We start from the raw sequence: 28,000 nt of genomic DNA on the forward strand, positions 1-28,000 counted from the left end.
TGAGGTGGGGTGTATGGCGGGGGAAAGTACCCAGGGAGGCTGTGGAGGGCCGCAGCCCCCCCTTCTTTCCCCGCCGTTGCAGCCCTGGCCCGTGCGGGTGAGGAGCCTCGGGCCCTGCGGAGGGGCTGGGCCGAGGACCCCAAGTGCTGCTGGTGAAGGGGGACCAGGGCTGTCAGCTGCAGGGTCCCCGAGCTGGTGTTGAAATGCTTTGACTTAAAAGAGAGGGGACTGGGGAGCAGAGCTCCCCTCGGCTTCGGCTGGGGTGGGTGCCCAGCACCTTGCTGCTTCTGGAGGCTTTAGGCTGTGGTAAATAATGGAAAGGAAAAATAGTAAAACGTGTAATCTCTTGGATTTTGTGCCCTTCCCAGTTACAAAGGGAAACAACTGCCTTCTTTTTTTCTATATCGGGTGTAAATTCAAGTGTTTTGCTAAAAATAAGTCAATGAAGTACTTTCATGCACATGAGCTCCAAGTTGAACATGTCTTTAAAACTTGTCAAGAGCAGGGGGAAAAAAATCCTGCGTTTTTGGAGTGTTGAATGTGACCGGGTGTAAGGAAGGGCCTTTGCCCAGGAGCGGCCATTCCCCCTGTGATCTTTCTCTCCTTAACTGGCTCCCTTCACCTGTTTGTTCCCGCACCTGCTCTCCCTCTGGCTTGCTCCTTTTACCCAGGAATTTTTTGGCTCCTTATTTCCCTCAAGTCTGACTTTCTGTGCAGGATACCAGAAGGTTTGCTCTCAATGGCTAGTATTTCAAAAGGTTACAGAATGCCTAGGGGGTAGCTTGTGTGTGTGGCAGTGGTTCAGATGTTGACAGAGACCCTTAGTGTTCCTTTTTAAGAAGGTTCCTATTTCTAGAAGTGAATTATCAGCAACTTTCTGTCAACCAGTTGTTGCATTTGTGTTATTCCAGCCACTGAGTACCACCTCGGCCTGCTGAAGGCAAAGCTTGCAAAATACAGAGCTCAGTTGCTAGAACCCTCCAAATCCTCAGCTGCTAAAGGAGAAGGCTTCGATGTGATGAAATCTGGAGATGCCCGGGTGGCGCTGATTGGTTTTCCTTCTGTGGGTAAGGTCAGTGAGTGTCTACGTTAACCACGTGGCATGTCTGTTTCCAGTTCGTGGTTAGCAGCGGCTATAAAGCAGATATCTGTCTTCTCTTCATCTTTCACATTCTTGCCATGAGTTAACAGAAGGTTATTGTATGCCAAGAGCTGAAAGTTAGAGCTAGGGCAAACACTCCTTCGTGCCCTGTGGTAACAGCCTGAAACTTGGCTCTTGCCCAGCCACAGCACTGTGGAGAAAATAGGCGAGAGTCCAGGATTTACCTTCCTTCAGTGAAAGCGCTGGCTGTCCCATCACCACTTCAGTCTTCGTGCCTTGAACAGCCACAACACAACTTCCAAAAGCTGAGGAACACTTTGGTGTTGCTTGTATTGCTGAATGTTTACCGGTGCTTTGATTTGCGTATCTCTAGTGATGCTGATCTCTTGCATTTCAGTCCACATTTTTGAGTTTAATGACCTCAACTGCCAGTGAAGCTGCGTCTTATGAGTTCACAACCCTGACGTGTATCCCAGGAGTTATAGAAGTAAGTAGGATTTTCCTCCCTTCAGCACAGTAGTGGCAGTAAGAAACCCAGACAAGTAAATGTGTTGGTTTACACCAGTTACGCTTGTGCTACCACTAAGAAGCGGTGATATCCAAAGGTCTCTGCTGACTTCTGCTTTAAACTTTAGGAGGTCTTGAGTGTTTGCGGTATCAGGTCTTCTGCAACCTGCAGTGCTGATTTAGCACTTCCTGAGGCTACATAACTCTTCAGGATTGACTGCCTGATCGGGGTTTCATCTGCTGCCATTCGACTGACCAGAGCAATACGACAATTCTCCACTGAATTTTTTATAACAGCTATTGGCGCCATTGACCAGATGGCTGGAAACCTTGACAGATTTGTTTTTAATGAAGCTTTAAAAGAGGCAATCTGTACTGTGATCAATTTGGAAAGAAAATACAACTACTCCCATCCTTGAGGAGTTTTATTAGTGGTGGCCTAAGCACCCATCAGCAAAGCAAATGATAAAGGGCATCAAACTGAAAAGTGTCCAAGAGTAATGAGAGGGTCTGGGTCAGAATTGAAAATGGGGTTAAATAACGAAAGTAACCATATTCGTATTAAAATGAACACAAATATTGTAAAGCATCCAAATGCAGCCATTGCTAAAGCCATTACTGAGAGGACTTTATGGCAACAATAGCGTGAAAGCTAATGCCCCCGCAGATCTGATGAATGAAAGTGTCCTGTTATTTCCTGGTACTGTAAGACCTGCAACACATCTGAGTAGTTCTGATCTGTCTCAGTAAGAGATGGTGGCACTTGCTTGCTACTGTGCTTTCTCATTAGATCAAGAAAGTAAGGTGGGGTTTTTTTCATTCTATTTCAACAGCTCAGGATAATGTGACTGTTGTCCTGTTTTCCTGGTGCTTTGTCAAACTGCAATCATGTGATGCTTTAGGAGGTCAGGACCTAACGTACCACAGTATGTGGTGTTGAACGCAGCTTCATAGGAAACACTCTGGAGGTTACCTTGACAAAACAGAGCCAGCTTTGTGCAGAGCTGTCCTGCTCTGTTAGGTTCATTCAGTTCCACTCTCTGCAGGCTTTGGACCCCAGCACGTGCTTGGGGCTTTCGAGGCAGCTCAGGTGCCCTGCATAAGGCTTTCAACTTTCCGTCGTTCTGTTTCCTTTTCAGTACAAAGGAGCCAATATTCAGCTGCTGGATCTGCCTGGAATCATCGAAGGAGCAGCACAAGGTTGGCTGATCTCTGTGTTCATGTAAAGTAGGGATTTGCCCTCAATAGTGTATCCGGGTGTCTCAAATGTTAGCAGGTTTCCTGGGCCAATAGTTCCCACATTGGCTTTCCAAATTTTAGAGTCCTTGATCTTAAGTGAGGCACGATTCTTATCCCTGAGCCCACGTAAGGTTCTATATGTAGCAGAAAGATGCTTTTCTGGAGGTGGGAGCCAAAGCAAGCCAGTCACTTCTCACCTTCTTGCGTGAGTGTTATCTTGCTCATCTGTTTTCTGGTACAGAGGAAATCTAAAGAAAGATGCTAGAGAGGCGGAGGGGGAAATTACAGCTAAACAGTAACCTCTTTTGACTAATTTCCTGAGTTCCTGCCAGTCCTCCTATGACTCCTGATTCGGGGAAGAGGTGTTGGCTTTGTTCCTCTGCTTCGTCATTGTCCTGATTGGCTGGTCATGTCAGAAGATGCCTTAGGAAACTTTGGAAAATCTCCTAATAGTCTCTTCTTGGAGGAGCATGGCCTGGTTAATAGGGTCTTTCCTCTTTTTGACCAGAAAGTATATGTAACCCCTCTGCACAGGGGCCCTAGGCCCACATCACTGTTCTGGGTCAGCTGTCTCTGCTGCCTGGAGCTGCTACCACTGCACATGTCTGGAGATGTCTGTCCGGCTGGCAGAGATGTCATTTCCACCCATGCAGCCGTACTCGGATAGCTTTACACACACCAGTTCATGTAACCGGTGGTGGAGGAGCAGCAGCAGAGTATTTCTTAGGGCTTGTGCTGGACGTAAGACAGTATGGATTGACCAGATACGCTCGCTCAGGGCCCCCCCCAGCAGCTGACTACAGCCAGTACAGCACTGCAGGATCTTTTTCCTTGCTTCCAAGCAGCTGTGCAGGGCAGGAGTCCCCGTCTGTTGCAGAACTCATAGCTGGTTTCTCTTGCTGATGTATGGCCATCTCCTCTCTTCTCAGGGAAGGGCAGAGGTCGGCAGGTGATAGCTGTGGCGCGGACAGCAGACGTCGTTATTATGATGCTGGATGCCACAAAGGGTGAAGTACAGAGGTGAATGTGGGCTTCTGGGCACATGGAGCTGTGGAGTGGGGGGCCAGGTTCAGGGGTTCCCACACGACCAGAAAACATGGTAGCTTTCTGAAGTGTTGTGTCCTGTGCATGTTGGGAAACCAGTAGTTAAGCTATAGAGAATGAGATGGAGGTTGTACTCCATTAGAAGCGTGCTAGCTGTCTGGCTTGGGTTTCTCAGCTGAAGGATCATTCCCTCAGGATGGCTGTTTAGAGGCAGGGATGTCAGCCTAGATTTTCCACCAGATTCTGCCCTGCATTAGCTGTGTTTTTAGGCTGTAGTGAAAGCTTGTCGCAAGGCTGTATCAACATGTTAGTCAAAAAGAAAGGTATGGGTGTCATCCGACTGCGCTCAGTCTCACTTGTACTAATGTGTAGTGTCCCTGCAGGGCCTTGCTGGAGAAAGAACTGGAATCTGTAGGAATCCGGCTGAACAAAAGCAAACCAAATATCTACTTCAAGGTGAGGTTTCCTGGGCTGCTGCAAGCACAGCTGGTGTCTGGCTGCCTACTCAAAGCTGAGGTCACTCTGTGCTGCCCCTCGTGTTGGACAGACTGAAGGAGGGGGGTGGTAGGGGTGGTGTGGATTTTGCAGATTTTTAAGATGCTTTATCGCCTCCCTGCAGCCGAAGAAGGGTGGAGGTATCTCCTTCAACTCAACTGTCACGTTGACTCAGTGCTCCGAGAAGTTGGTGCAGCTCATCCTTCATGAATATAGTATCCTTTCCTAAAATGGGAGACCCTTAAGCTGTCAACAGCTCATGAGTCAAGCGGTACCTGTTGTGGGACAGCCTTGCTGTGTCTTTGGTGCTTGCTGGGTTGACAACAGGCTTTCGCAAGCAAGCTCAGCCTGTTAGCTCACAGCGGTGTGTAGATGTGTTGGGATTTGGGCCTTGACAATGTTCACCTCAGAAATCTTCAATGCTGAGGTCCTCTTCAGAGAGGATTGTTCCCCTGATGAATTCATTGACGTGATTGTAGGCAACAGGGTCTACATGCCGTGCCTCTACGTGAGTATCTCGGAAACAGCCTGCCTTCTGCTGCACCGAGCAGCTCTATTCTTTTCTGAAGGAAACACTGGATCTTCCTGGTTCCTAAAGCGAGAACGATTTGGGGTTTAAGAGGTGGAAAGCGCAGCTCAACAGGGAGCTTTTTATAAGCTTTACATGTGCGGCTGTACTCTGTGTGTGTTCCCTGTGCCCTCTTGTGGCTGGCTGCCGTGGAGCAGCATGAGCTGCGTGTCCTGGTGGCATGGGCTTTGCTCCCATTGTGCAGAGCCTTCGATTCCTCTGCTGCAAGCTCTGCGCTTGGGTTTTCACTACTGGTCCCTTGTGCCAGAGGTCATTTAACGGCTCTGTTTGGTAGTGACTGGGTCTCTAGTGGAATCAAAAGATACTGGAGAACTTGAGGCAAGTCATCCCAAAGGGAGAACTTCAAGAGGCCCAAACTTACATTTAGGCTTCTGAATTTTAACAGTTTGTTTTACTAAGAGCCTTGGCTTGTCCTCTGGCTGACAGGATCTGAGTTTCTGTTTCAGATGCTGGAACTACCTTGTTACACCTATGTGTACATGTCTTACTTCCTTGCAGTGTTGCTGAATTGACTTCCTAAAGGGTGTGTTTTTTTTCCTTTGACTTAGGTTTATAACAAGATTGACCAGATATCTATGGAGGAAGTGGATCGTCTTGCTCGGAGACCCCACAGTGTTGTAATCAGGTAGGAGCCTGTCACGCTGCCTGATGTGCTGGCCTGGATGGCGTGGTGGTTCATTTCATACCCCTTTCTCCAGCTTCTCCCAAGAAAGGGCTTCTGCCAGGGCTGCCTGCAGCTGCTGGGGGGAGAAGCAGAGCTGCTGTGCAGCTTTTTCCAGGCTTCCTTCACCTGGAGAGGCAGGCTGCTTGGCTTCTCCAAGCTGTCTGCAGGCCAGAGTAAGCCAGTCTAGCTTGTTTGCTTAGAAGTGCTGATATATCTGACTGGGGCTTTGCTGCTTCAAAGCTGCTTGCCCTTCTGAAAGCCCTATTTATTTCACCTTGTGTTTTTCGTTTACTGGCCTCATTAAAGACTTTTCCCCTTGTTCCCTAGCACTTTAATAAGACGTTTCACCTTGTTCTTCTGGATGTCTAAATCACAACAGCAGTAAACACGGAGATGTTCCTGGTGTTTTGCAGCTGTGGCATGAAACTGAACCTGGACTACTTGCTGGAGAAGCTCTGGGAATACCTGGCACTTACCTGCATCTACACCAAGAAACGAGGACGTAAGTGGCCATTAGCCAAACAGAAGGTTTGAAAGGCGTAAAGGGCTGCTGCTCATCAAAAGCAGACAGGCTGCCAGCAGGGCTTGGATGCGTGGCTGTCAGTGATCTCTTGTGTCTTGGAAATGCTGTAATTACACTCTCCCTAACCAGCTTTCAGCTCTTGGGAAATGCTTTCTGTTCCATCTGATCCAGCCATGGGTGTATCCCACCACGGCCCTCCTATTCTCTCTGCACTAGAAGAGCTGAATTTTCATAAGACTTTGCATGATGATATAAGGAAATAAAGTGTCCAAGTTTGCAGCTTTCTTCCTTATTATGCACACTCTGTGATGAACTGTTCAGCCCATCACTACCCAGAAGAGGTCTCCTTCTTCTACTGTGCGAGGTTTGGTGATTCCCATGCCAGGCTCCTGAGGCTCAGGAATGCCTTTGATCCTCCTTTTGCTTTATAATTCACTTGCAGCTTCTCCCCGTGATGAAGGCACATCTATCACTTGTTCCCGTTTGGTTATGAACAGCTGTGACTCTGAACTTGGGTGGATGTGAGGAGATGAAGGAACTTTCTATGAGCTTGTTAAGCTATGAAATCTTGGGGATTTTACAGAAAACTGCAGAGTGTTTTGGTTTTGCTTGAGCAGGTGTGTTTTGAATGGGGTGCGTTTGTCCTAAGTCAAGTGTTTGGAATGGAGTTGGAGCAGGTGGATTGTGAGGAAGCTGTTGACTGCGTGGCGTGGGTAACTGTACTTGTAGGTACTGGAGTGTCTACAGAACTGATTTGATGCTTCCAAGTACCTGGATACCTGTTCTGCCTGGGATCTGGCAAGTGTAATGGGAGGAGGAATTTGGGAGTAGTAAGCACAAAGCAATGTGAGATGGTGTCAGCATATTAGAACACACTTAATGGAAATCCAATGCTTTCCTCCCCCCCTCCTGCTTCTCCACAGAGAGACCAGACTTTACAGACGCCATTATTCTACGGAAAGGGGCCTCTGTGGAGCATGTGGTAATTTCTCTGCATCTTTTACGTTTCCTTGTCTGTAGAAGGCAGGTTCCTCTTGGAGCCTGCTATGATTTGTGCTTTGTAAAGCTCGGGACATGTCAGTGTTTAGCTGGGCTTCTCCTTTTATTACCTTTACTGATTCTGTCTGCCTCAGGTTGCTTTCCTAGCTGCTATGAAAGGTTAAAAAAAATTTACTTAATGCAGTCCAGTGAAAAAGCACATGGAAGCAGTGGAATGGGGCTTTATTTGGACTGGTGATTCCTGTGTGTCTGTTCTGTATTCTTTCAAGTGCTGTTAACTGGCCCCAAAAGTCACTTGTAATTTCTGACATAGGCCTGAGTTGCTTCTAGTTCCTGGATATTGAGCTAGTTGGTTGCAAAGTAGTGTCATTGAACTGTCTCACATGCTGTCTGTCTGTCTTGCAGTGCCATCGAATTCACAGATCGTTAGCCAGCCAGTTCAAATATGCCTTGGTGTGGGTAAGTGTTTAACAGCAAATGAAATCCCTGTCCTCGGGTGTCTCTGACTGGTCTTCTAACCCTTCTCCCCCTCTTGCTTTAAAGGGGACAAGCACAAAATACAGCCCTCAAAGAGTGGGCTTAACCCATATGATGGAGCATGAAGATGTCATTCAGATCGTAAAGAAGTAACTCTCTTCGCTGGTGCCTGGCCTTGTCTTTAATCACTAGAATTGGAACTGACCACATAAAAGCAAAACAAAACAAAAAAAAAAGAAAAAAAAAAGAAAAAGAAAAAGGGAGATGTGTTCCACAGCCAAGAAAGCTTCTGTGAAGCTCCTTCTCTTGGAGAAAGGCAGAAAATGAGGCTACTGTACTTGCAAGTGGGGATGGGGAAGATGGGTTTCCATCTTGCAGCATTTCAGGTGAAGTAATGTTTCTTAAAAAAGGAGCCAGTTCTTCTAGGACACGGTTCCCACAGCCAGCATTGCCCTGCCCCTAGCAGGGTTTGCAGATGGATCTGTGTGTTAACCTACCAGTGGCTTGCTTAACCAGTGGGAAGTTTATGGGTTTGTGTGAACAAATCTGGCCCTGTGCTTTGGGACAGGGAAGCCAGGGCTGAGAGACCATTGCTGATGCTTTTCTCCCTATCCATTCACTTAATTTAAGTATTGATCTGAAACGGAAACAAAGTTCTCCCTCCCCTGCTTATTGGACGCATTGTCTCTGCAGCTTTCACCGTTGGGAGACTTCAGTCTTTGCATCTGAGACAACCCCCGGTGAATTTGTAATGGTCCCACCTCAATTAACGTTAAAACGTGGCACTCTGTGCCTCTCCTTAGCTCTGCAGCAGAGTTTGTAGGACATCCTGGTCCAACTGGTACTGAGAGAGATGAGAAATGAAACCTTGTTAATGAATGATTAACCTGGCCAAACTGCAGCAGGGTATGATCAAAGAGCCATAGACTGCAGTGAGAATTCACTTCTGGCATATCACTCGTCAAGGAGCTGTCTTGGGAGTTTCCTCCTTTGCTCTTGTCCTGCCTGTTAGTCCCCAGGAGTATTGCTGGGGATCTCATTCTTTCTCAGTTGTGCCCCTAAATTCCAGTCATGGCTCTTTAAGCTCAAGGTACCATCCCATGCCATGGGTTTTACCCCAGCCCTGTTAAACATCGTTGCTTTTCTGGATATTTTTCATCAGAAATCTGGGATTTTTCTAATCATGCTTTTTCATTGAATACTGATGCTAAACAATTCAGAGTGCCTGATAGAGAACAGCTCTTTCCTTCTGGGATCAAGAGTTGCCAATAGCTTTTATTTTCTTTCATTGAAAAAGGGTTCGGTCTGATGTGGATTCTTAACTGTGAGGACGGGTCTGATAGCAGATTTGTCTGAGCAGGGCTCCTTCCCTCTCCTTTGTGCTCCTCCCCACCCCTCACAAACTGATCGAGCAGAAATGGAAGGATTATTTTATTTGAGAAAATAAAAGTTGCTATTTCATGTGAACTGTAGGTGTCTGCCTGCACTGGGTGGACGGTTTGGTGTGTTTTCTAACTCTCTTTGTTACCTTTGGCCACCTGAGGAATCCTGGATGCTGTTGCAGGAGGTTATAGGGGGGAATAGATTGTGAAGCGGCTGCAAGAGGGCTCTGAGGCTGGAGGGGACTTGATGAGGTGTGATGGGAGATAAAGAGATATTATACGCAATACCCAAGCTAAGAAGGTGACTTTGAACTCTGTAAGTTTCCTTCCCCATCCCTGGCTTTGTTCACAGCTGGAGTGCTGAGCAAATCCCGACCGTGGTGGCAGCTAGCAGAGAATGAGCTCCAAATTAGCCGCATTATGCCTGAGCTGGCTGGAGAAAGCAAGCACTTCTCTGTGTGAATTGGGTGGGATGCCGTTCCAGCACATTAACTTGCCCTTTAAATTTTCTGTGAAGGTTGCACAGGCAGAGCTGCCCGCACAAAGAATTCCTTTGGTTTCATTTTTGTCCCTGAATTTCTGACTTTTCACTCCAAACCCAGGAGCCTGCCAAGCCCTGGCACGTGAACGGGCAGCCAGAACTGCTGACTGGGCTTCGTCCTTAGGCCAGGTACAGTGTGGAGTTGGGGAAACGGTTGATGCTTGCGTGAGACTGAAATGCACAGTGTTACCTGCTAAAACATGTCCTTGGTTAGTTAGTGCCTACCTCTCAGTGTGTTCGGGTTTCAAATTGACTAGTCTAGCGTGCCATCGTTAAAAACCCCTCTGTCTAATTAGCCTTACTCCTCATTTAGGAAATTGGGCATTTTATCCTGTTCAAAATGAACCAATACATGATTAAATTTGGAATGGGGATAAAGTAAAAATAGTAAAGCCAGAAGAAACTAACTTCTTTTTTTTTAGTGGGAGTAGCTTTTTTTGCAAGCAAGGTTATAGCTGTATTTGAAAACACATGCATTTAATTGCAGTGTTCATTCTTCCAGACGGCTTCCCTAATTGTTCTGCAATAATGTTAAAAGCTGCAAACACTGCAGTTCGGTGCAGGAGCAGGTTTGCCTGAAGATCTCTCTGATTCCTGAGAAAGCAAGATCCTAAGGGCAGGGGGGAAATCTACTGCAGCTTTAGGATTGTACCGGAGCCTCCTGAGGTTTATGGAATTGGCCAGACCCCTTGTTAGCTCTGTGGGGGAGCTAGCGAAGGGAGATGTGCTCAGAGCGTGTTTGGAGACGCTCATCCTTGCTGAGCGTGTTTGGAGAAAGGCTTTCTTCTATCCAGGAGGATGGGGAGCAGTTGCAGGCAGGAGCTGTGGGTTTGCTGCCCTGAAGAGCAGCACGCTGCATTTTCTCCGCTGTACGAGGGGAGGCTTGGCTGGATGATGCTCGGAGAAAGCTGCCCTCAGCAGCTTGGCTGGCGGTCTGCTCTTCTGTGCTGCAGCCCCCCGCCATTCCTCTGCTCTTTCAGCCGACTCCGGTTTCATTAGTGCTGGACCCTGCTCCCAGAGGGCTGCACTGATCCTGCCCTGTCCCTGGGCCCGCTCTGCTCGCAAAGTGCAGCCGTGCATCGCTGCTGAGCCGCGCTCCAGGTGTGAAGCGGGGTGGATCAGCTTCGATACAGTCCATCAGCCACCCTCCATCTAGTCCTGGAAACAGCGGCGGCCCGAGGCGTGCTCTGTTTAAAATGCCTGTTCCAGGCAATCAAGCAGGTTTGATTGGCTGAACACTCCTTTTATAATTTAATTTAGTCAGGAACCGTTTGCAAGGTAATAAAAAGAGACTCTGACTCCAAATACATTCATTTAATTCAATGAGAGACAGTTACTGCGGCGGGCTCGCCTCAGCCAGCTTCCCTCACCCCATCACGCTGACATCTTAAAGTGCTGCTCAGGGCTGTATATAAGAGTCACGATCCGCAGTGACAGCTTAATTGTTTCAAATGCTGACAAGGGTCACCCCAACCAGCCATCGCGCATTGTGCGGGGCTGGCTCGGGAGGCTGCGGCGAGGAGGATTTATGGCTGGCAAATAGTTTTGAATTCCTCTGGTTGCGCCTGCTAAATGATGAACCTGCCCCTTGGGGGTTGGGGCTATTGATTGTAATTTGCAGTTAAGCCCTCGCTTTCTGAGGAATCAGCATAATAAATACCCACCGCATTACAGCAGGGACATGTCTGCATGGAGGAGAAGGCAGCAGAGGTTTTCCCGACTCAGGCGGTGCAGTGTCTGCAGCAGGATGCTCTCGTTGCTCCTGGGTTTGGGCGAGCCGCGAGCTCCGTCGCTGCTGGAAAACGGTCCCCAGTTTGGTGGGATGCAGGAACCCAGGGCTGGAGGAGGGGAGGATGAAGCTTTGAGGCTCTCAGATGCTTTGTGAAGGCAGGCAGAGATGTCCTGCTCATCCCAAGGAGGAGAGGGCTGTCTGGTATTTTTGGGCTGATGGGTGTCTAGATTCTTTCTCTGTGCCCGGCCTTGGGAGCCGGTTGGTCCCAGCCCGGCTTTGGAAGGGGTGTGAGTGTGTCCACCCCCATGTCCCTGTGATTTCTCCTAAACTTGCATTGGTTTGGGGGCAGGAATGGGTCAGGGCCATTCACCAGCTGTTCACATCTGGGATTGGTGACACAGAGGTGGCACAGATCTATGTCCCGGGAGGGAAGGGGCTGTGGGGACTGTCCAGCTGTGTCACCAGGGGAGGAAGGGATGGGGACCAGAGGTGGCTGCTCCCTCCCTGATGGTCCCCAGCTCTGCAGAGGGAAGATTAGCTCTTGTCCCTCTGCTCGTGAGTGGAGATGAGAATAATAGCAGTCATCAAATATGCATTGGAAAGCAGCAGCCTGCAGCTGCTGTGCAGCAAATATGGTCCTGCCGCTGCCAGGGGAGTGACGGTCCCTGGTGGAGAGCGAGGCCAAGAGCACGACGCCAGCAGAGCCGGGGACTTCAGGCAGCACCGAGCCGGCCCGGTGCCATGCGGGCGAGCTAGGCTACCCCAGGTGAGTGGCTATGAGTCCCCCAGCTGGGTGGCACGTCCCTTGGGCTCGTGGAGGCCACAACGGGGAGGACCAGGGAGGGAATTTTGTGTGCGATGTTGGTCCTTGTGCAAACGCTGTGGCATGGGGCTCAGCTCCTCCGGGTCAGGGCGTTCAGTGTCCTCTTGTCTCTGGTTGTCCCTGCCTGTCCGCTCACTGCCTTTAGACCCCTTATCTCACCTTCCGACTCGCGCCTTTGCTACAGTCCCAGCATTCCTGCTGCCCTCCAGAGCAGAGCTTTCTCCCCTAAACTCCTTCTCCTTCGCCAGGAGCATCTGCCCCATGTCTCCTACCACCCTTTCCCCAAATTCCTTTTACTTTGGGGCTGTTTTACCCCAGGAAAGCTGCCTGGCCCTGCAGCCAAGCTCTGCGGGGCCCCTGGGCTCGGCTCTGGGGCCGAGGTGATGGCATGGGGCTGTGACCTGGCCCTGAGGCCACCAGCCAGCATTCCTGGGTGCCCACCAGCGCTCAGCCCAGGACACATCATGCCCAACTGGTCTCTGCTTCCAGTATCTGCTCTGGCCTGTCTCCTCCCCACAATGCCTCCTTTGCGGGCAGCTTTCAGTGTCAGGCAGCAGCCGGCAGGCAGGGACATGGTGTGCATCGCTCACGAGATGCTGGGTCCCCATCCTCAGTTTGGAGGGAGGAACTGGAGAGGGTTGAAATTAGCCAGTTCAGGGGTGTGATGGGTGCTCAGGGTGGGGGGGCAAGGAGAGACCCCTCGGGGGCTTGGAGGGCCGTGCTGCTGTCAGGTTGCCCGTTGCTGGAAGGGTCCAGCCTGTCCCCGTGCCCCCGGCATCCCTGTGGCTCGTGGCTGGAGCTGCGAGAGCTGCGGGAGGGCTGCCCCACCTGCACACGGGCGTTTGAGAGTGGATGTACAATGATACAGAACTGATGACAGGGAAGGGGATGTGATGAGAGATGCCGCAGCCAGGAGGTGCCCGGCCAGCTGGACTGGCTCCATGGGGCCAGGATGCGGTTCTCCTGCAAGGCACGGCGGCGGTGGGGCCGGCATGGCACAGTGCGGTGGCGTGGAGCCCTGTTTGTTCCAGCTGTAACTGGAAACAGGCTGTAAGTGGACCCGGGGTCGGCTGGTGACCGCAGACCTGCCTGAGGATGGCGGAGCTGCCGACCCGGGAGCTCTGCCCTACTGATGCCGGTGTTCCAAAGGTACAGTCCCGGGCAGCCATGCGTCGTGCCGGGCTAGGGCGGGCGAAGCAGAACCCCGGTAGCCAAAGTCTCCCTCCCCTTTCTGCACCCAGCTGTGGCACAGCCCCGGGCTGCGGTGGTGGGACAGGGGCTGCCTTGAGCAGTGTCCCTGGAATGAGGTGGCTTTCCCTGGCCATGGGGTGCCAGCCATGGAGCTCTCCTGGTCCTGGAGGAGGCTAATGGGTTCGGTCCAGAAAGTGCTGCTGGTTCTTGGGTTCCCCCAGCTGCTGCACAGCTGGATGATGCTGCTGCTTCTCCCTTGGGTGTCCCCAAATACCCACTGTGAGGGGGTGGAGCGAGTGCTGCCCCTGCTCGCACGGGTCCTGCCGCTGCCCGCAGGTGATCCGTACGGGGCGGCAAGTTCCCACCGCCGCTGCTTAAACTTTCATGAACCTGCAGCCGCAGGAGTCCAGCCCTGGCATTAACATTTGATGCGGTCACCCTGCACCTGGGCACGTGTGTGTGTGCAAACACGCTGCCAGCACCGCCACGGGGCACACATGTGGCACAGGCAAACCCCCTTGCCAGCTGCGTGTGGGCACACGTGGCACCCTGCATGCACCTGCGATGTGCGTGGCGTGGTGTGGTGTGGCGTGGGGGGTACCCCTGTGGGCTACTGGCTCCTCTCTGCTTCCCAGCGGGGCTGTGGGATTTGGTCTGGTGTTGGGTTCCTCTTCTGTGGTGCTCCCCTTGGCCATGCTCCCGGTGCTGGGGTGGCACATACCTTGGGCTCTGCAAAATTGTCTCCTCTCCCTTGGTGCCACGGTTTGGCTTTGCGGGCTCAAACGGGTCCCTGGGCTTCTTCGTCCTCCTCTAGGCTGGCTGGAGGAAGAGGCTGATTCCCTGGCAGAGACCACAGTGAGCCCCAAGGCACGGAGAGGCGGTAGGGTCTGGTTTTGGGGTGGTGACAGTGCTCTGTGCCATCCCCTGCAGCGTCCATCCCCCCCGGGGGGATGCTCCCCGCCACGGGTGCCCTTTCCTGCTCCTTTGGAAAAGTCTCCGGTTGAGGTGGCGCATCCCTTACATTATTCATGCCACCGCGAGCCCCGGCGGTTGGGTTACAGCCGGAGCCCATCTGCCAGCACCGCGCTGCCTAACTCGCGGGGTGCCGTGGGAGGCAGGAGGCAGCTCCCACTGGGCTGCCCCGGGGCTGCCGGCCCGCCGCCCCAGCGCCATGCCAAGCGAGGGGACGCCGGCGGTGGAGGGAGCCACCCGCGGGCACGTGTCTCGCCAAAACTGGGTGCAGGTAAATACCCTCCCGGGGCAGGCTGCGGGGTCGGGAGCCGGCCGGCGTGCCGGGACCTGCCTTGTGTCGGCACGGGGCATCGTCTTGCCGGGCCCCGCTGGGGCCGGAGCATGAGCGCCCACCACCGCTGGGATGGTTGGCAAGAAGGGGGAGCCCAAAAAGGATGCAGAGGCCAAGGGGAAGGGGGGCAAAGGGAAAGGGAAGGATGGCAAGAAGGGCAAGAAGGAGGCACCCGGCGAGTCGGAGGAGACCTCGGATGCGGAGCTGCTGAAGGCGGAGGAGAGCGAGGAGATGGAGGCGGTGGAGGAGGAGAAGGACGAGGCGGCGGCAGCTGCGGAGGAGCCCAAGAAGGGGAAGGGGAAGGGGAAGAAGGGGGTGCTCAAGGGGGTGGTGGCAAAAAAGCCGGGCCGAGGGAAGAAGGTGCAGCTGGAGCCAGAGGAGGAGGAGGGCGAGAGCGATGCCGCGCCGGCCAAGAAGAACCTGAAGGGCACCTCCAAGCTGGTGATGGGGCTGGCGGCCGACAACGCCAAGAAGAAGAAAGGGGCCAAGGCCGTGGAGGCCAAGGGCCAGCCCAAAGAATCTGCGGAGCCCGGCCTGGCCGAGGAGGAGGAGGCGGTGGTGCCGAAGGCCCGGGTGAAGCGGAGCCTCCGCAGCACCTCGAAGCTCTTCCTGGGCTTCAAGAAGCTGGGGTTGCATCGGCCCAAGAAGGGGCAGTTCAAGAACACGTCCCGCTTCTTCTGGGGGCTGCAGAAGAGCAGCACCAAGAAGAGGAAGAAGAAGAAGAACAAGGCGGTGCTCAAGTCCACCTCCAACCTAATGGTTCGCTTCAAGCGCGTGGGCAAGAAGAGGAAGGAGGCGGCCGGTAGCTCCCCGCCGGCGAAGCCATCCTTCCTGCTGCTGCGGCGGGGCGGGCAGGCGGCCGAGGACGGCGCGTCCCTCTTCCGCCGGCGCCCGGAAAGGAAATTCAAGCCGCGGGCGCAGGTGCTGAGCAAGGCGGCCTCTGCCACGGGCTGGCTGGCCAGGAAGGTCCTCTCCCGGCGTGGGCGGCTGGCGGGGGGCGGCCGGGCGGCCGACGCGGCCTGGCTCTCCCGTATCGGTGCCAGGAAGCTGCCGTTCCCCGCAGAAGACGAGATCCTCAGGCACCGGGCCAACATGAAGCGGATCCCCAGCAGCAGCGGGCTGTTGGCCCACAGCGCCGGGCGGCACGGCAGCGTGGTGCAGCGTCTGTCCCGTCGGGGCTCGCAGCACGCGCCCGCGGAGCCGCCGGTGCCGCGCTATGGGTGGGCCGAGGAGGAGGACGGAGCCTACAGCCGCCGGCGTGGCTACGGCAAGGAGGAGGATGGAACCTATGGCTCCCGCCGTGGCTACGCCAAGGAGGAAGACGGAGCCTACAGCCCCCCACATGGCTACGCTGAGGAGGATGAAGCTTACGGCCCCTGGTGTCGCTATACCGAGGAGGATGATGGAGCCTATGGCCCCCGGCACAGCTACGCTGAGGAGGAGGAAGGCTACATCCAAACTCCAGTCTACCCAGCGGGGTACGGCTTCGAGGACGCAGCGCTGACCCCCTACGCTGACTACCCCGGCTATGAGACAGAGGAAGAGTATGGCTTCTATGGGGGGTTTTGGGAGGAGGGTGACCCGCCGGGGCACCCCTACGGCTACGCAGAGCTCGAGGATGAGGGGCCGCTCACCAGCGGGTCCCCCCTTGCCCTCTACGACCCTTACGGCAGCGACCCTGAGTACGGCGAAGAGGCAGTGGGGCCCTTTGGCTACAGCGGGGACCCCTACGAGGACTTAGGGGACCCCCTCGCCGAGAGGTACCTGGGGGGCGAATACCCTGAGCATCGCATCCAGTACAGTGAGGGGGGGTGGGCACCGCATGCCCAGTCCTCGTGCAACCCCTACGCCCTGGCCCTGGAGGAGATTGCCGAGGCTGAGGAGCCCGAGGAGTGGGAGGAAGAGGAGGAAGAGGACAAGGAGTACCCCTTCTCCATCCTCAGCGCCTCCTCGCTCCGGGGCATGCGGGAGACGCTCTCCTCCAAGCTCTCCCTCAATAGGAAATTCAGGCTCTTCCCCCGGCCCCAGGTCAAGCTTTTCGGCAGGGACCGCCTGGACGTCCCCCTCTTGCCGTCCCCCCACCTGCCCGCTGCCCGTGACGAGGACGACTACGACGAGTACGAGCCACCGCCGGCAGCCCCCAGCCCCGCAGCATCCCCGGGACACCGGGTTTCGGCAGCGCGGGCGTGTGGGAGCCCTTTGGGGCAGTTCCTCCAGCGCTCCCTCTCGCAGCCCCCCAGCCGCCCGCCACAGGGTGCGGGGGGATTTCGGGACCCCTGCACCCCCCAGCCTTCATACAGGCGCTCCGGCCGCAGGCTGGCAGGGATGGAGACCACCGGCTCGGGGGCCCGGGACCCTCCACCCCGAGCATCTCCAGCCAGGGACCCTTCCGCACTGGGAGGGCCCTGGGGGCAGCCCCCTTCCCGAGATCTGGGGGCTGCACGGCGGCCGTCGCTCCGTAACCCCTTTGCCAACCCTGGGCGCTCCCCATCGCCGCCGCCAGCCCAGCAGCGCCCCGGCAGCACGCGGGGCGAGGGGCCACGACGATCCCCCTCCCTCAGGGCCAGCCTCCGGCGGTTCGGCCCTGAGCCCCCTGCCCCTCTGCTGGCTGCCCCCCACTCGCCGGGACCAGTGGGGAGCTGTTTGGGGGTGCCCACGGTGGGGTCAGGGAGACCCTTGTCCCCGCGACCGTCGCGGCGGAGCAGCCCCCCTGGGCTACCGCTCCCCCAGGCTTGGCCCCGGCTTCCCGAGCCCCCCACCAAGGCTGTGAAGCCGCTGCAGAGGACCCCCTTCCTGGCACTGACCCCCCACCCTGGCAGCCGCCGTCTTGGCCCCCCTGGCCCCTCCTGGGACGAGGAGCTGCCCCCCTGGCAGGGTGCCATGCGGGGTCTTGCCGGGGTGCCCCCCCCACCCAGCTCTGCTCCCGGCACCCCCAAAACCTTCATCCAGCGCATCGGGCAACCCCTTGCCGGGATGGCCCCCCGTTCCCCCCCAGCGAGGCCGTCTCCGGCTGAAGCGAGGGGCCGCAGCCCCTCCCCAGGGCGCTCTGTGGGTCAGTCGCTGGCATCACTGCTCATGGGGAGCATGGCCCGCTCCGAAACACCCCCATCCCCACCTCCCACCCGCCATCCCTCCTCCCGCTCGCCCTCCTCTGCCCGGCCCCCATCCCGGCGCGACGGGAGCGCCCGCAGATCGCCGAGCCCACCGGCAGGGCGCCGGGGTTGGACCGACGCCGGGCGCCCCAAACTCCCTTCCAACCCACGAGACAACCGGAGCCCCTCACCGCAGCGTCGTGCCGCTTTCCCGGCACCCCACCGCGGTCGAAGCCCCGGTTCGCCTGTAGCCCCCCGCCACAACACTCGTGCCCCAGGGCCGGCGGAGACTGTCGAGGGCGATGGGGGGGCCGGGGAGGAGGGCGCAGGACGCTACGCGGTGGTGACGCCGCAGGTGCAGAGGTTGGGTTCCTTCCGACGGGCATCCCGCATGTACAAGCAGCACTGGTCCACGCAACACGTCGTGCGGGTGCGGGAGATGCCCGACGCCTGGACGGCCGAGCAGGGTCTTCCCCGGCAGCCCACCCAACGCGGCCGGCGGTGGGCGAGTCAACGGGGAGCCGACATCGCCCGATATCTCAGCCGGCGTTCGCCGGCGGGCGGCTGGCGGGACAGGCACCCCTGGGCGGACGGGTACCTGGGCACCAAGCAGCCCTGGCGCAGCAAGGTAACGCCAGCGGGGAGCCTGCTGCGGGTGCCGGCGGTGGGATGGAGCCGGGGAGGGAACCGGCAGCAGAAGGGACCTGGGATGGGGTGGCGTGTTGAGATGGCTGACGGCTCACTGGGGACACGAAATCACCAGGGCTGGGGAGATTTGCAGCACCCAGGGTGGGGGGGGTAAGTGGCTATGGGTGCACTGGGTGCTGGTGGGGGTGCTGACATGGGGAGCAGGCTGGGGGGGGGCAGTCATCGCCCGTTGCATGTGTGTGTGTGTGTGTCCCCGTGCACAGCCCCCCTCAGGGACACTTGACTCTCGTGTATGGAAATGCTGAGACCCGATCTGCGGCTGGGGCGGGCGCGGGTGCCACCCTGACCCGGCGGGTGTCCGCTTTCCTGCCCACTGCCTGGCCGGCCGCCAGCGCGAGCTCCTGCGTGCCACCCGCCCCGGGGTCACCTCTACGCGTGGCTGTGGGGGTACAGCCACGGGGAGCAGCCCCCAGCCCTACAGCTCAGCCCCCACCGCAACCCCCTTTCATCATCTTCCCTGGAGGTGCCACCCTGATGGTGGGCTTCCATCACCCACCCCTTGCAGCCCCCATGGGTGTATGGGTGAACAGTGGGGTGTTGCGGTGGGGGTGGCATGGCCATCTCTACCTGTTCCCACCTGCCTGTGGCGATCCGGACCGGGGGGGTCTCCGCAACCAGCCTTTCCTGGGACGGTCCCCAAGGGCACCTTGGTGGCCCCATGTCCCTATTTCCAGCGCTGCTGCTCTCCCCTGACAGGTGACGCTCTTCCTGGGGGACCCATTTTAGGGCTGTGGGATGTTTGCTTGGGGTCCCTGCCATCGCTGGCTGTGGGCTCCCTGGTTTGGGGTTACAGACGGTGTTTTTGGGGGGGTGGTGGTGACTGGGTGGGATGCCAGAGGAGGTTGGCGCACCCCTGCCGTGACGGAGCTGGGCTGGGTTGCTCCGTGCAGATGCAGTCGCTGTGCAGCCTGCCCATTGTGCGGTACCAGGAGCCGCAGGAGGAGGACGGGCTGGAGGACATGACCCAGCTGGAGTGAGTGTCCCCGTCCCCTTCGCCGCCCACACCATTCCATCCAACAAGGGGCCCCCTCCAGCCTCCTGGGACTGGGGATGCTGGGGACACTCTTGGGGACAGTAGACACCTCCTGTCCCCCTGCCATCCCCTAACGCAGCCTCTGCTCCGTGCCAGGGACCTCCAGGAGGCCGCGGTGCTGAGCAACATCCGGACGCGGTTCGAGCGCCAGCTCATCTACGTAAGCTTAGGGGCGCACAGCATCCCCCTGAAGACCGTGGCCATGGGGTTTTTTTGGGGGGTCATCACCCTCCGAGCGCTCGCAGCCCCAAACCTCGCTCTCCCGCAGACCTACATCGGCAGCATCCTGGTGTCGGTGAACCCGTACCGGCTCTACAACATCTACGGGACGGAGCAGGTGCTGCAGTACGAAGGCAGAGCCCTGGGCGAGAACCCACCGTGAGTATTGGGGTGTCCCCGAACGCCCTGTGGGGACAGGGGCATTCCTACCCACCATCACCCACCCCTGCATCCTGGGGGTCCCAGGCCCCTGAGGACCCTCAGTTGCAGCGTCCTGGAGCAACTGTGTCCACGCGTGGGGATGCTCAGGGTGCAGCGGGGGTCCCTGTGCCAGGGCGATGTGGCACCACACCCCCCCAACTTCTGCTTCCCCCCCTGCCCCAGGCACCTCTTTGCCATCGCGAACGTCGCCTACTCCAAAGTGATGGATGCCAAACACAACCAGTGTATCATCATCAGGTGGGACACGGCTGTTCCCACGCACGGCCCCCCCACCCTGGGATGGCCCCTAATCAGCGCTGCCCTAATTGATGGTTGCAGGATGCTGCCGCCAGCCTGGCCCGGCCCCGGGGCTGACGGGTGCTTCTGGGGATGGGGTGCTGGGTGGGTTTGGGGTGGGCACACCCCTGTGGCCCCTTACTCGGCTGATGATGGCCCCGGCCATGTCCCCTCTGCTCTGCGTTTCAGTGGGGAGAGCGGCTCGGGGAAGACCGAAGCCACCAAGCTGATCCTGCGCTACCTGGCAGCCGTCAGCCAGAAACGCAGCAGTGCCCCGCAGGTAGGGTGCTGCCCTGGGGACATCCCTGTCCCCTTGTCCCACCACCCTGTGCTCTCCTCCACCCCCTGATCACGGCTGTGCTGCTCTCTCCTTGTCCTAACGCTTCCACCCGGACCACGGCAGATAGAGGTACCGGGGGGGGGACACATGTGGGCTGGGACGGTTCAAGGGGACAGATCATCGTGGTGGCATCTCTGCCACATCACCCCAGCTGTGGGGGGACAGTGGGGATGGACAGCAGGAGCTCAGGGCATGCACGTGCATGGGGTCCTTGCACTCTCCCGCATCCTCGTGCAACCCAGCCGCGGCGCACACCTTGAATTTTGGCACCCATGGGTGTCTGCATGGGGCAGGAGGTGGAAGGGAGGGTGGCAAGAGGGGTCCCCCTGCCGTGGGGACAGCCTGTGGTGTATCGGGGTGCCCAGGCTGACCCCCCTGGCTCTCCCCATCGCCCCGGTAGATCCTGGAGGCGACCCCCTTGCTGGAATCCTTCGGCAACGCCAAAACCGTGAGGAACGACAATTCCAGCAGGTTTGGGAAATTTGTGGAAATCTTTCTGGAGGAGTAAGTAACACTGAGCAATGCTCGCGCACGGCCGCCCCCCACCCCTCTGTGTGTGTGTGTGTGTGTGTCCCCTGCCCCGGGGGTCCCCAATCCGGCCCCCAGCCCCGCTGCCAGGCTATCCCTGCCCCTTGGCTCTGGGGTAGGATGTGCATGGGGATGCTTTTGGGGACAAACCTTGTTGGGGGAAAGGCAATATCACCTGAAAACAGGCAGCGTTTGCTGCCCCTTGGGTAGGGACAAGGATGCTGTGCCCTGGGCTGGTACCCTGACCACTGCCAGTCCCCGTCCCTGTCCCCACGGCCCGTCCCACCCTCGCTCATCCCCACTGATCCCAATGGGGAGGGGGTGCCTGATATCACCCTGGGGTGCAGCAGCTCCAGCCCTCACTCGGGACCTGGGTGTGGGTACCTCTCCCTGCCCACAGATCCCACTGGGGGGACATCTGGGGACCAGGCACTGACCCCCCATGTGCTGGGGACAGCATCGGGGCAGAGGTGGGCAACATGGTGGGGGGGGAGGCACAGCCCCTGCCCGCACCGAGGTTGTCAACCAGGTGCCCGCTCTCGCCCCTGCAGCGGCTTGATCTGCGGTGCCATAACCTCGCAGTACCTGCTGGAGAAGTCCCGTGTCGTCTTCCAGGTGGGTGACAAGGGGGTTCTGGGCTCTGTGTGTGTCGCCCACACTGCCCCCCATGCCATCCATGCTCCAGCTCGGTCCTCTGCTCCCCAGGCCAAGAGCGAGCGCAACTATCACATCTTCTATGAGATGCTGGCAGGGCTGCCCGCCCAGCAGCGGCAGCGGTACTGCCTGCAGGGCGCCGAGACCTACTACTACCTGAACCAGGTAGCGTGCCCCCTGCCCCCCCCCCCCCCCACGCTGCCTGCTTTTTGGGGGGCTGGCCAAGCTCGGGGTGCAGGTGGGTTCCTGAATCCTCCTGGATTCAGCGTGCGGATGGAGAGGGTGGTCAGGGCAGGGCGTCTTCCCTCCCACCCCTGGGTGCTGCCTCCCCGGGACCCACTGATGGCACCGAGGGGGTCATGCCAGGGTGGGAACTGCGAGATCCCCGGCAAGGACGACGCGGAGGATTTCCGTCGGCTGCTCAACACCATGGAGGTGCTGAGCTTCAGCATGGAGGAGCAGAACAGCATCTTCCGCATCCTCTCCTCCGTCCTCCACCTGGGCAACGTCTACTTTGAAAAATACGAGGTACCCCAAAGGGAACCAAGATCCTTGGGCTGGATTTGGGATTCGATGGAGTTGGGGGGGTCACCGCATCCCACCACCTCACCGTGTCCCACAGACCGACTGCCAGGAGGTCGCCACGGTGGTGAGCGCCACGGAGATCCGGACGGTGGCTGAGCTGCTGCAGGTCTCCCCTGAGGGCCTGCAGAAAGCCATCACCTTCAAGGTGACGGTAAGTGGATGGGGGGTCACAGGCAGGGAGGAGGGTCCCTGGAGACCACGGCTGGTGTTGCTAAAACTCCATCACGCTGTTGGTTTTGTGCGCTCCATCCAGGAAACGCTGCGGGAGAAGATTTTTACCCCTCTGACTGTCGAAAGCGCCGTGGATGCCAGGTAGAGGGAGGGGGGGACCGTGCTGCGTGGGGGCTCGGGGCGGTGTCTGGCCCCCGGGGATGGGGTGGGAGATGAGATGCTAGTCTGGGAAAGGGGATGGTCAGGTCCCCTAGTGTGGATTCGGCTCTCTGGTGATTAAAACTGCAGCCCTACAGGCTGTCCCATGCACAATGTGGGGCTGTGATGGGTGCTGGTCACAGTGGTGGGGCTGTACGCGGTGCTGTGCCGTGCCGTACCATGCCAGAGCTCCAGCACTCTGCTCATCTCGCCATTTCCCAGGGATGCCATTGCCAAGACCCTCTACTCCCTGCTCTTTGGCTGGCTAACGGACCGCATCAACAAGCTGGTGTACCCACGGCAGGAGGCCCTCTCCATCGCCATCCTGGACATCTATGGCTTTGAGGTGAGCAGGATCCATCCTGGATCCATCCCTCTATCTGCCAGCCCCGGGGCTGCGAAGTCTCAGGCTCTTCGGCCCCTTCTTCTTGCAGGACCTTAACTTCAATAGCTTTGAGCAACTATGCATCAACTATGCCAACGAGTACCTGCAGTTCTTCTTCAACAAGATCGTCTTCCAGGAGGAGCAGGTGGGCTGGCGAGCAGTGCTGGGCTCTGTCCTCATGCCGAGCATTGCCATGGGGCTGGGGACGTGGGGCTGATCAAGTGCTGACCCTGCAGGAGGAGTACCTCCGGGAGCAGATCGAGTGGAAGGAGATCCCCTTCAGCGACAACCAGCCCTGCATTGACCTCATCTCCCAGAAACCCTATGGCATCCTCCGCATCCTCGATGACCAGAGCTGCTTCCCCCAGGTGAGGGGCTGCCCAATGCTAAGGCGGCGAGGATGGCAGCACCGGGTGGTCACCGTGCGTGGGGTGATGCCGTGGCCCAGGGCTGCTCTGCTTCTGGGCTGTCCTGGACAACCTGGGAGACCCCCCAGGTTTCTCCAGGCTGGACAAACCCTGGGAGGTCCCAGATCAGTGTCACTGGAGCAACTTCCCCCAGAGGACTTGCTTTTATAGGAATTACTGAAAATCCCCTCCAAGCTGCCCTATAAAAGAGAGAAGGGTGGTTGCACCCTCTCTGCCAATGGGGAAACTGAGGCACAGGAGAAGCAGATGCCCATGACTGTGCAGCTGCTTGGTGGCAGAGCTGAGAGCTGGGTCTGGCCGATTGTCCAGGCGTCCCCATCCCGGTGCCTGCATTCCCGGGGCTGCCGAACCACTCGAGCCATGTCTCACCCCTGCGTCCATCCCCAGGCCACTGACCACACGTTCCTCCAGAAGTGTCACTACCACCACGGGACAAACCCACTGTACACCAAGCCGAAGATGCCACTGCCTGAGTTCACCATCAAGCACTATGCGGGGAAGGTGACCTACCAGGTGTGCAGCAGTGGGATGCCCAGCTGAGGTTTTAAGGAGGGTTAAATAGGAGGTTTATGGGGTTGATCCTGCACCTGGAGCTCCTTGCCTCCCACCACCGTGCCACCAGGCTCCTCACCATGAGGTTTTGCTCTTTGCCAGGTTCACAAGTTTTTGGATAAAAACTACGACCAGGTCCGTCAGGACGTGCTGGACCTGTTCATCAGTAGCAGGACCAAGGTAGGGCTCTGCCCAGCCCTGGCTCTGCGGTGCTGGGGGGACACCGGGTATGGATAGCCCGCTTCCATACACACACTTTTCATGTCCCCAACCGTGTGCCCCCATGGCTGGTGAAGCCCAGGGGGACCAGGAGCAGAGGATGCCTCCAGTTCCACCCTGTGCCCTCTTCCGACAGGGTCCTCTGGGCTTTGACCCCTGAAGCATTGGCACAAATGGGCACATGGGCTGCTCTTGCACTTCCCCATCCCCATCCAGGGAATCCCACCGCAAATAGGGGATGCGACTCAGTCAGGGCTGGGCAAAAAGGCAGCAGCCAGGCTGGGAAGAGGAGCCAGGAGAGCTGCACCATCCCGGCCACCTTCCTCCTCCCTAACCTTTCCCATCTTCCCAAGGTGGTGGCCAATCTCTTCTTCGGCCATGCCCAGGTGATGGCACGGCAGAGGAGCCTGGTTAAGAGGAGCAGCACCAGGACGCGGCGGTACAAGGCACCCACCGTGGCTGCCCGGTTCCAGCAGTCGCTCCTGGACCTGGTGGAAAAGATGGAGAGGTCAGGGTGGGCAGGGTGGGCAGCCAGGCCATGCACCAGGCTGGCAGGAGCAGGGTGACAGCCGAACCCGAGCCCGAGGTGGCCAGGCTGGCTTTGTCCCCTGTCCCCTGTGACTGATGGGTTCTCTCCAACGCAGGTGCAACCCCTTCTTCGTGCGCTGTCTCAAACCCAACAACAAAAAGGTGAGAGCTGGCCCGGGGCTTTCCTGCCTGTGGCGATGCCAGTGCTGCCTGCCCTCGCCGGCATGGGGAGTGTGGTGGGCAGGGGTCTGCCCGTGCGGCCACTAAGGCTTCTCCCCATCTCCTCCCCAGGAGCCGGGGCTCTTCGAGGCCGACGTGGTCAGCAGCCAGCTGCGGTACTCGGGGATCCTGGAGACCATCCGCATCCGCAAGGAGGGCTTCCCCATCCGCATCCCCTTCCTTGTCTTCATTGACAGGTGCCTGGGGGCTGCGGGTTGGATACCACTGTTCCAGTGAGGGCAGACTACAGAGCTCGTGGGTGTTTTGGGGGGCAGCGTTTGGCCTGGGATTCCCCCACAGCGGGAGCTGGGAGCCCCCCACTTTGGTGCACAGCACCAGGAGAAGCTGCTTTCCCGGGCACGGTGCTCATCACCGCAGGGAGGGTCCATGCCGGCATCCCGGTGGGGTCCTGCACGGTGATGGTGACGGTGTCACGGGCTCACCCAGGTACCGCTGCCTTGTCGACATGTGGTCCAACGTCATTCCCAATGGGACCAACTGTGTGGAGATGCTGAGGAACCTCTGCCCCGTCAGCCCCAGCATGTACTACGTTGGCGTCAGCAAGGTACCGTCCTGGGCAGGGGGCTTGGCTCTGGTGATGGATGCCCTGGGGGAGGGCGGCCGAGGTGGGGGGCTCATGGCATTGTCCCTCCTCCCAGCTCTTCCTGAAGGAGCAACTGTACCAGGCGCTGGAGAGCAAGCGAGCCCGTGCCCATCACCTGGCTGCGCTCACTCTCCAGCGCTATGCTCGCACCTTCTTCATCAAGAGGCGCTTTCGCTCCCTCCGCCGAAAGATCGTCCTCCTGCAGAGCCGGGCGCGGGGTTACCTGGCCAGGTGGGGGTCCTGGGGGTGGTGGTGGGTGGGCACTGGTGGGTGGCAGAGGGTGATGGGTGCCCTCCCGCAGGCAGCGGTACCGGCGCATGCGGCACACGCTCATCAAGTTCAGGTCGCTGGTGCACATCTACGTGAACCGCCGGCGGTACCTCAAGGTGAGGCAGGGGCTGGCACATCCCGGGGGGGTCCTGGGTACCCACTCCCACCCTGCTGCATGCTCGGTGGTGGGTCTGGAGAGGGCACAGCGGCACCCCCAGACCCTAAACCCCCCCAGACCCCATCCCCACCACCTCCTCCATGTCCCATGGGGCATGGGCAGTGCCTCTTTGCGGTGAAAGCCTGGTGATGCCGGGGGGCAATGGCACCCCAGGGGGGGGTCCTGCTGCCTCCGGGTCTCCCTCCCCCCCCCGATTGGGGGCTCAGCGCAGCTGCTCTGCTTCCAGAGGAAGGAGGATGCCCGCCGGCGCGCGGCGGAGGAGAAGGAGAGGATGAAGCAGGTAACGCGGTGCAGGCATGCGGCACCGGGGGGAGCACGCAGGTGTGATGCACATGCAACCCGTGCTGCTGTGCCCTCGTCCCTGCCACGTGCTTGCCTGTCCCTATGCCGCCAGCTGAGGCACCCACGGGTGCTGGGGCAGGGAGCAGTGTGGCAAGCGGGTGCATCGCTGTGCTACGCCGGCAGGAGCTGACGAGGAGGGAGGTGGTGGACGTCACCCACCTGGAGATCCCGGCCGAGCTGATGGGGCTGCTGGAGGCTGCCGCAGGTGAGCGGGTCTTGCACCATTGCTAGCCCCGCTCCCAGCCCCTTGTCCCTATCCCCGTGGCTATGCCATAGCTGCCCGCTGTGCCGTAGCCGCCCGGGAGGTGAACGCCGGCTGTGTGGTCCTGGTGCCACCGCCGGCACTGCAGCCCGACTCCCAGCTCACCCTCCCGCTCGACATCAATGACTACCCCATGGCCAAGTACGTGCGGGGCCATTTCCAGGTAAGGTGGGCGCCGCGGCCCGGCGGCGGGGAGCCTGCCCCAATGGGCAGCCGGCTTTCGGGGAGTTCTCGGCGCCCTGGTCGTGGCTGAGCGGTTAGGTTCAGGGTCCCCGCAGCGGCTCTGCCCGGCGGCTCCCCACACCATCCCACCGGGCTCTGCCCCGGGGATGCCATGGCTTTGGCTCCGGGGACGCCATGGGCTGCGAGAGGGGATGGATCCGGGGCGGCTGTGGTGCTTCAGGGAGCCGGCCACCATCTCCCTCCCTCCCCGTGGGTTCCTGTCATCTCCAGAGGCCAGGGGGACCCCGCTGATGTTATCGGAGAGAGACCCGCCGAGCCCTCCTGGACGCCCGACGCGGGGCAGATCCGGAAACGCTGGGGCGGGAGACCAGGTCGCTTCACTCCTGGGACCCTAGCCCCATCCCTGGTTGCTTTGCCCCCTTCCTCCTCCTCTTTGTCCCCTATTTTTGCCATGTGTTTCCCACTCCCCGGCATCCTGAACGACAGCGCTGGGGCCGGATCCTGCTTTCAGCCTCACCAAGGTGCTGGCATCTCCGGTGCTGCCAGCACAGCCTGAGCCCATCCCTGCCCCGCTGCCGGGAGGCTGCCGGCCCCATCCTGCACCCCAGCCCTTTTGCAGCCCCACAGTCCCCATCCAGCACCAACGTCACGCTCAGCGCCGTGGGGCTGGCCCCTCGTGGCCTGAGGCTGTCCCCGGGCCCCGAGTAGCCACGGGTGCGGGTGTCACCGCAGGAACCGGCATTCGGGATGCTGACGGCCCCGCTGGCAGCCCCCCTCACCCGGCTGGATGAGGAGCTGTGCCACGAGGCGCTTAGCCTCTTCCAGCTGGTAGGTGGGATGGCACGGGATCCGGCACCGCGGTCCCCTGCATGCTCCTGCCTGGGGCCGGAGGGAGGACCTCACTGTCCCCACGGCAGATCCTGCGGTTCATGGGGGACCCGGGGCTGGGCGGCCCACAGGAGACCCTCTTCGGCAACTACATCGTGCAGAAGGGGCTGTCGGCGCCAGGGCTGCGGGATGAGCTCCTGGCGCAAGCCGCCAACCAGGTCTGGCGTAACACCAACGTCAACAATGAGGAGCGGGGCTGGCTGCTGCTGGCTGCCTGCCTCAGCGCTTTCCCCCCCTCCACCGCCTTCGACAAGTACCTGCTCAAGTGAGCCGGGGCTGGGGACAGGGATGGGGACTGGGGCTGG

At 58.4% G+C, this 28,000-nt stretch overlaps 2 protein-coding genes across 2 annotated transcripts in view; both read left to right on the forward strand.

Annotated features, from left to right (window-relative positions):
- The window catches only part of DRG2 (developmentally regulated GTP binding protein 2), a 9,920-nt gene extending 817 nt beyond the window's left edge, over positions 1-9,103 (forward strand). The window contains exons 2-13 of the mRNA XM_010570599.1: positions 912-1,072; positions 1,500-1,589; positions 2,749-2,809; positions 3,778-3,868; positions 4,276-4,348; positions 4,512-4,602; positions 4,798-4,895; positions 5,525-5,601; positions 6,054-6,142; positions 7,087-7,145; positions 7,568-7,621; positions 7,706-9,103. Of these exons, the coding sequence (XP_010568901.1) occupies positions 912-1,072; positions 1,500-1,589; positions 2,749-2,809; positions 3,778-3,868; positions 4,276-4,348; positions 4,512-4,602; positions 4,798-4,895; positions 5,525-5,601; positions 6,054-6,142; positions 7,087-7,145; positions 7,568-7,621; positions 7,706-7,792 (1,031 nt within the window). The 3' untranslated portion in view covers positions 7,793-9,103. The remainder of the gene's footprint in view (positions 1-911; positions 1,073-1,499; positions 1,590-2,748; positions 2,810-3,777; positions 3,869-4,275; positions 4,349-4,511; positions 4,603-4,797; positions 4,896-5,524; positions 5,602-6,053; positions 6,143-7,086; positions 7,146-7,567; positions 7,622-7,705) is intronic.
- A 5,580-nt stretch (positions 9,104-14,683) lies between these two features.
- Positions 14,684-28,000, forward strand: part of MYO15A (myosin XVA) — a 38,602-nt gene continuing 25,285 nt past the window's right edge. The window contains exons 1-30 of the mRNA XM_010570600.1: positions 14,684-14,926; positions 15,158-18,331; positions 19,302-19,384; positions 19,541-19,604; positions 19,713-19,822; positions 20,048-20,122; positions 20,351-20,441; positions 20,565-20,570; positions 20,902-21,005; positions 21,581-21,644; positions 21,735-21,848; positions 22,050-22,211; positions 22,306-22,419; positions 22,522-22,580; positions 22,860-22,983; positions 23,072-23,167; positions 23,259-23,390; positions 23,838-23,963; positions 24,105-24,182; positions 24,575-24,729; positions 24,866-24,911; positions 25,041-25,165; positions 25,416-25,533; positions 25,628-25,803; positions 25,874-25,958; positions 26,247-26,300; positions 26,486-26,567; positions 26,657-26,787; positions 27,540-27,635; positions 27,725-27,960. Of these exons, the coding sequence (XP_010568902.1) occupies positions 14,684-14,926; positions 15,158-18,331; positions 19,302-19,384; positions 19,541-19,604; positions 19,713-19,822; positions 20,048-20,122; positions 20,351-20,441; positions 20,565-20,570; positions 20,902-21,005; positions 21,581-21,644; positions 21,735-21,848; positions 22,050-22,211; positions 22,306-22,419; positions 22,522-22,580; positions 22,860-22,983; positions 23,072-23,167; positions 23,259-23,390; positions 23,838-23,963; positions 24,105-24,182; positions 24,575-24,729; positions 24,866-24,911; positions 25,041-25,165; positions 25,416-25,533; positions 25,628-25,803; positions 25,874-25,958; positions 26,247-26,300; positions 26,486-26,567; positions 26,657-26,787; positions 27,540-27,635; positions 27,725-27,960 (6,323 nt within the window). The remainder of the gene's footprint in view (positions 14,927-15,157; positions 18,332-19,301; positions 19,385-19,540; positions 19,605-19,712; positions 19,823-20,047; positions 20,123-20,350; positions 20,442-20,564; positions 20,571-20,901; positions 21,006-21,580; positions 21,645-21,734; positions 21,849-22,049; positions 22,212-22,305; positions 22,420-22,521; positions 22,581-22,859; positions 22,984-23,071; positions 23,168-23,258; positions 23,391-23,837; positions 23,964-24,104; positions 24,183-24,574; positions 24,730-24,865; positions 24,912-25,040; positions 25,166-25,415; positions 25,534-25,627; positions 25,804-25,873; positions 25,959-26,246; positions 26,301-26,485; positions 26,568-26,656; positions 26,788-27,539; positions 27,636-27,724; positions 27,961-28,000) is intronic.

Source organism: Haliaeetus leucocephalus, unplaced genomic scaffold (genome assembly GCF_000737465.1).
Source record: "Haliaeetus leucocephalus isolate CR32 unplaced genomic scaffold, Haliaeetus_leucocephalus-4.0 Scaffold295, whole genome shotgun sequence".
Taxonomy (NCBI): domain Eukaryota; kingdom Metazoa; phylum Chordata; class Aves; order Accipitriformes; family Accipitridae; genus Haliaeetus; species Haliaeetus leucocephalus.